Source organism: Argentina silus (assembly GCF_951799395.1).
Source record: "Argentina silus genome assembly, chromosome: 4".
In the NCBI taxonomy this organism is placed as follows: Eukaryota; Metazoa; Chordata; class Actinopteri; order Argentiniformes; family Argentinidae; genus Argentina; species Argentina silus.
Genome location: NC_139658.1, coordinates 12,945,134 through 12,952,521, shown reverse-complemented (window position 1 = coordinate 12,952,521; position 7,388 = coordinate 12,945,134). Strand labels below are relative to the sequence as shown.

At 42.9% G+C, this 7,388-nt stretch overlaps 1 protein-coding gene across 1 annotated transcript in view; it reads left to right on the top strand.

Annotated features, from left to right (window-relative positions):
- Positions 1-1,517: 1,517 nt before the first annotated feature.
- The window catches only part of rbpjl (recombination signal binding protein for immunoglobulin kappa J region-like), a gene marked incomplete at both ends in the record, with an annotated part of 14,170 nt that continues 8,299 nt past the window's right edge, over positions 1,518-7,388 (top strand). Inside the window, 3 exons of the mRNA XM_083667709.1 lie at positions 1,518-1,557; positions 3,600-3,708; positions 6,670-6,810. Coding sequence (XP_083523835.1) covers positions 1,518-1,557; positions 3,600-3,708; positions 6,670-6,810 — 290 coding nt within the window. The remainder of the gene's footprint in view (positions 1,558-3,599; positions 3,709-6,669; positions 6,811-7,388) is intronic.

Sequence of the window (7,388 nt, the reverse complement as noted above, 5' to 3'; positions counted from 1 at the left end):
TTCAGTTCACTTTACTATTCCCCTGTTAATCCTGTTACTGAGAGAGAGATTGAGCCTATCCACATACAGTACATTATATAATGGTATTAACTGGAAATGCATATCATAGGGCTATTTCATGCTTCATACTGGAGTGGTAATCATGCGATTAACAGCGGATTTGGTGAAAAAAAGCATTTATCATTTGTGCAGAAACAAGAAATACGTTTAGAAAAGAAAAAATAAACATTTATTGGCATTTGCACAAATCAAAATGTTTTGTGACCAACAAAACAACAATCCTTTCAAGGAGATGAGTCAATTAAAAAAAATGAACAGTTGGAACAGTTGGAACCCTGCATACAACTATTCATCGCAAGGTAGCTGAAGGCCAAAAAAAAGTTTTGAGTAATTTTCCGGAAAGTCATACCATTCTGTAGGAAACAAGATTTTGCTGATGCGCAATGAAAACATTATTATATTTTTCCTGCCCCAAAACATGCACTGTTTGTAACACCATGGGGAGTGCATGGCATGGAAGATGCTTTAGTATATATATCCTATATACACACACCTTTTTCTACTGCTCCTCCAAAAGTTCCAAAAACGATATGGCATATGTTGCTGACAAGCCCACAATAACAGGCCTGCAGGTCAGTGCTGCCCCCTGGGGATCAGTGTGGTTAATGCATCTTCAATACATCCTCTGTATTCAGCCCCAATTGCCCTCCAGTGCACAGAGAACTATCAATTATAGCAGTTCTAGCATTATGGATGCCGTAGAAGTCAAACATACTGTTATTCTGGTTTCCTCCTTGATATGAAACACAGGTGTCTTTCACTGGAGTTGTTCACTGCCATTTGTTTTCGGAGACAAACCACTCAACTCTTAATGTACTTAGCAGCTATTGCATAGCATGGCCTCAAGCCAAGCACTGGCTAGCTATAATTGGACCTTACTCAGAATACTCTCTGGGTTATTCTCCTGCTATCTCAGGGCAGTGTTTGTAGAAGGGAGAGGGGGTGTGAGAACTCTGCACTTGATAAACAGGTGACTATCTCAGAAGCCAAACAAAAAGCAAAGATACGGACGCACTACGTCTGCGGCAGATAACAGGATCCGGAATGGAGGAGTGTGTGTGTGTGTGTGTGTGTGTGTATGTGCGTGTGTGTGTTGGGACAGACACAAACACACACACACACACACACACACGCATGTTAACATTAGTACTACCACCACAAAACACTCATACCAGGGACAGTTAAAGGCAGAGAGGCCGCTGTCGAATGGACTCTGAGAAAGTAGAGGAACAGTAAGGATATTGTTAGCATATAGGGTACAGTTGTATACTGAGGACATAAGGATCATTTGACACACTGTACTGTAGTAAGCTGCTGTACATCAGGACGACCTTTCTTTAGCATGCTTGATAAACACAATAGGACAACTTGACTTACAGTAAGTAAGCTACATAAGGATAGCCTCTCTTTAGTATGCTACAAAGGGACATCCACTTTAAGGTGTAGTCTCCTCTAGCATGCAGACCCACCTGGAGGGCGACTCTGTGGGGAGAGAAGGTGAGTGGACCAACTCCTTTACCTATCAGCTTCACACAGAGATATAGAGAGAGTGAATCACCTTTAGGGGTTTCAACTGAATCGAACGGAATCGAATATCATATAAATTAACTGGTAAGCCTCACACAGAGAGGTAGAGTGAGTGAATCACCTTTACTGAATTGAACTGAATTGAATGACAAGAGAAGAATGGGGAAGCCAAAATAGGGTACAGGGTGATGTTACCCACTAGACAGTGATCTCAGTTTAATGTATCTCCTCTGAAATGGACAGGGTTCGAATTTGGGGTGGACTAAGCTGATCCTTGATACAGTGTGCTTATCAAGACAACTGTGTTTTTCAAGCTTGGGGAGAGGGGGAAGGGGGGGGAGAGGTGGGAGAGGTTGGAGAGGTGGGGAATCGGAGGAAAGGAGAGTGTGTACCCCACGTGAGTTAAGCAGTACATTTCTCTATGGTATGTCTGTTGATGCTGTACATTAAAATCCACTTCATCTAGATCTCCAAGGAGCCTTGACAGTAAAAACATTCTCTGCAGTTTGACATGGGGCTTGGGCGCAAAGGAGAGAGAGAGCTATACAGACAGAAGGGGCAGGAGCAGGGGAGGAGACAAAGAGAGAGATAGAGAGACAGAGAGAAAGAGAAAGTCTGTGGGGTTTTTCTTATTTATTTTCTATTTAACCTTTATTTTACAGAGTACATTGACTCTAAAAATAGATTGGTGTATGTGTGTGTGAGAGAGAGAGAGAGAGAGAGAGAGAGAGAGAGAGAGAGAGAGAGAGAGAGAGAGAGAGAAAGAGAGAGAGAGAGGAGAGAGAGAGAGGAGAGAGCGGGAGAGAGAGGAGAGAGAGAGAGAGAGTGAGGGGGGAGAGAGGAGAGAGAGCAAGAGCGAGAGAGAGATAGGGAGCGTAGCTCTGTGGCTGTTGGTGAGTTGAGTGACAGCCTGAGCCCATATTCAGATGGAGACAGAGCAGCGTCTTGTTCATGTTGGATTGAAAGCAGATGTGGACTTTGCTACTGTTAGCAGTTTCCCTGGCTGGCTCTTCACCTCCAGCCAGCCACTGTGCACCCACACACGCACACACACACACACACACACGCATGCACGCACACACACACACACACACACACACACACACACACACACACACACACACACACACACACAAATACACACACACACACACACACAAATACATGCACACACACTCACACACACACACACACACACACACACATACACAATACACCAATATATTGCTAGATTCAACTAACCCGGTAAAATAAAGGTTAAGTATACAATGAATAAGAATAAATAAAACTCTTCATTATTATTATTTCTTTAAATCAATCAGTTGAATATTTTGGATTTGGGCTACATTAAAGTTTAATTTAAATGTTGCATCAATGAATGAATGTGAATGAATGAATATGGCACTAGATGCCTAACATGTTTTTTAAGGGATCATTTTCTCATGCCATTTTCTCATCATACACACTGTCATAAGTAAGTACATTAATAGATCTGTCTGACCTCGAAAACCTTCTCAGAAACTCTCAGAAAACCATACCCATCATTTAATAGACAGAGCAAGAAGTTATTATAGCAATATCTGATTGCAGAAGAAGATTTATCGCTTACAATTCCTAAAAAAAATAATGATAGTAGTGGTAAAGTCGAAAAAAAGTCGAAATCATGTTGCCATATCGTACCACAACCATACTCTATAAGAATTGATTGGTGTGTTTTCTCTGCACTCCATATCAGCGTAATTAGACAACATAACTACGATATCCTGCAATGCGCAATAACGGTAAAATCCAGAACAGGATCTTTACAATACCACATTGACGCTTTTGATCACACTGACATTCTCTTGCCAGGTCCCGTAGCTTGGAGGGAACATTATGTATTCCACCTAAGTATCTTTTCACTATGTGAATAGGCTATCTTTTCTCATCTGACAACTTATGTATAGACACACGGTGGTCAAATACCGACACATGAAAAGTTTCCCACTAATTTCGTTATACTGTTTATCCAGCTGCACAAGAGTCCCCGCGTGCCGCTCACCTGCACACACCTGGGGTCTCGCTTACGCACCTTGGGACGCTGCAGGTTCGGACGGAGCCACGGCCGTCGGAATGCGACAGGTACGACTTTTCCACAAACACACACACACACACAAACTGTCCCAGGTTTGTCACCGGTCCCAGGACTGTCCCAAGTCAAGTTGTGAGGATGGAGCGTGAAGATGTGATGTGAAATGTAAGGTTGTCCTTTTGTGTTGTCCACGGGGTTCAGTCTCGTCTCTCTACCGTTATTCTGTAATGGAATGAACGGAGTGGAGGCTCGTGCAGGTATTAACATTTAGGCAACAGAGGTTTAAAATGTAGACCCCACCCCCAATGAAATAGGAACAGCAGGAAGCTTCTTGGCTTTTTGGGAAGGGGTTGAATGCAGGGGTTCAGTTTGCACTGAGATGTTGTCGGGATACATTAGAAAGTAAAGGAAAGTTCCTCTCTAATCATCCTGTTCCTACTTCAATGAATATTAGGTTGATGAATTTAGTATTATTAATAGTTTGAAACACTGAAGAAGTTTATGGATACATACAAATTCAGTCCACTTTGCTCAGTCATGTGTTGAATGAATAACAAGGATATTAGCACTTATTGTAACAGCCATTTACATTCGACATTGGAGGTGAAAGTGCATTTTGTCGTTTTCAATCCTTGGCTCTTATGTGCCTCCAGTGTGAAATACCAGTAGGTCTGTGCCTCTGACACAATGACCCCTGACTCCTGAGAGAAGGTCTAATTTAAACTCCTGGCACCCTAGTGTTTGACCAGACAGACACTCTAGTGAACTGTGAACCCAACGGTTGAGTAAGATCTCAACGATCTGGACAAGACACACTATAGGGGCAGTTTCCCAGACCAAAGTGAGCATACCCCTGAACTAAACTAACATGCTCAATGGAGATCATCCATCCTGCTCCTGGTTTTGCTCTTGTTATCTGTGTCTGTGTCCAAGACAGCGGCCCAGAGGACCATAGTCCAAAAAACACAGGAAGAAGATGGATTGAGGAGGATGGGTGACATTGATGGGGGGCTGCATTGGCGAATGTTTTATTGAAACAAAGGATTGGATATTCTGAAAAAAATGAAAATAAAGTCTTGTAGCCTAATGAAGCATAGAATCTAATGATATAATAGTGTATGTTTGATTAAAGATAATCACCCTCAATCAAATATACTCAAATATAGATTTTGCTGGCAGATGAGGCTGCTTGAGCATAGAGTGTGGTTGCAAGCCCTGCCCTGCCTGGGAGGGTGGTGCTAGGTGATGTTCCAGGTCCCCTACATTGCAGTTGTGCTGTGCTGTGCAGCCACAGTCTATCCTGAAATGTCAAACACTTCTCCAGGCACTTCCGGAAAGCTTCGTAGCTTAAGTAGTGCTTAAATCCAGACCCACTCCCTCTCCTAGACCAAAGTTGTTCATTTAACGATTGTTGTTCTTTCACACACAGAAGACTGACCTGCAAACATCGATTTGTTTGTTTAAATTGTGACTATCTCACGGCTTTGCAACTGGGTTGTCAGGAGAAACACTGAAGCTACAAAGGTTTCGGGAAACTGACCTCGGATCATCTGTGCCGCGTGACTGCCATTTAGGCAATACGGAATGCCATGGTAACGTAATGTGCCATTTAAAGGGGCACTTCGCTACTTTTTAACCTAATCTCCAGCATCATACCAGTGTCTGCATATGTGAAAACTGTGATTTTGTATGTTCTATAGTCCGAAAGATATGAAGGAAATGACTGTTGGCCATGATGAGCAGAATACCAGACAATCACCTTACACTGGTGTGAAGAGTTAATATCTCCCAACATTATGAGCCCCTTCGTGCCACTGTTCCTGACAGGAACACTTTTCTCAGGCTTTCTGCACGACACACAAACACGACTGTGTCAATGGCCATTACGGGTCCTCTGTCTTCAAACCAGTCCCCTGCAGTTTGAACCATTTCCCCTCTTCTCTCTGTCTCTGTGTCTCTGTGTTTACGTCTCCTCTCCTATGAGAGAAGCTTTTCAACATACCACATTATGAGGCACATTCCACAGCCCCAGCCCTATGGGGGTACCGTAATAGCCTCTCTCTAGTAGTTCATTAGAGAATTATTGGAAAGAGAGCACTCCTATGTGGTTGTCATTGTTTCAGAGAGCTGCATGGTGCTATATGGTCTTTGTTCTGATGACCACCTGTTGTTCATTTGTAATGGAAGAAATCAGAGTAAAATGTTTATAACAGGACAAGACAGCACAAGATTAAGTGAACCTACTACTCATACTGTATTTCTGTCTATCTGCAGAATATAATATATTGCACGTTGTAAGGGAAAGGTAGTGTTCTTCCTGATCCTATTTTTCAAAGTTACAGAGTGAAATGTGAACCAGTGTACAGTTTGTGAAACTCTCACTTTGTACAGTACTGGGCCCATGTAGGGGAAGAAATGACAGAAGGTCTGTGTTTACAAAATGCTACATCACTCTATGGACTCAGGAATGTAATTTTGTCTCCTGAAGTATGTGTATGTGTGTGTGTGTGTGTGTGTGTGTGTGTGTGTGTGTGTGTGTGTGTGTGAGAGAGAGAGAGTGAGAGTGAGAGAGAGAGAGAGAGAGAGAGCAACAGACTGAGAGAGGGAGCTAGAGACAGAAGAAAGTTAATGAGAGAAAAGAGAAGACAGAAAGTGAGAGAGAGAGAAAGTGAGTGAGAGAAGAGACAAGAGAGAAAATGAGTGTGCGTGTGTGAGAGAGTTTAAGCTTGATTAAGCAGAGTTTAAGCATGGTTTAGCAGAGAGGATCTTTCCTGTTGTTTCATTGGTCAGAAATGCAGATTAAATATTCACCTTGTGTCCCCTCCTGTCTCCTACCTAACATTTCACTTTAATCAAACATGAATTTGCTCCAAATAATGTTTTAGATGTGGGCTATCATCTTGAACTCATGAGTATCCTTAGTTTGTTCAACCGTTGTCCTAGCTTTATTCTGCAAACAGAGGAGACACAACTGAGGAGAGCTCCTCTTGTCTGTTCCATTCACTCAACAGACTGGACCAGGGACTAGTGTTCCCCCCTTTGCCCAGAGCGACCAGGGACTCAGCAAGACAGTACATGCAGCTTCACCCGGAACAGTGTGTCAGAATACTTCACGCCAAGGTGGCCCAGAAGTCCTACGGCAACGAGAAACGGTACGTCAACAGGTCCCACCGATGATACACCTTCAATCGGGGGAGGCTGGTGGAGGGAGAAATTGGAGGACAGGCTCATTGTAATGCATGGAATGGAATGAAGATATGTGTTTGATACCATTCTTCATTCTGTCCCATCCATTTCAATGAGCCTGTGTTCCAATGTCTCCCTCCACTGCCCTCAATATGTCTCATATCTCATTTCTGCCTGTGACCCAGTGACTGCACCCAGCCTCCATCATACTGTACATCCGATGTTATATTGTCATAAGCACCACTAATGCTTACGGTGGTCATAATGAAGTTATCTTAAGATGCACACAATGTTCAGTGATTTCAGTGATATAGTTAAGTTTAGCTAGCCATGGCCAGTTAGTTAGTTACTAAATGTAAAGGAGGTGATTCGGAGACCACACTTGAGATGAGCAACATTGCCTGGGACCTAAATATTTGAATTTGCTCCCTGCTAGTTCACTATCTGACTGTTTTGATATCAGTAATGGCAAGCATGGGATGTGGCAACAGCATCATTGTTATTGAAAGACTTCAGTAAACTGTACCAGTGTGTCTCCATCTAT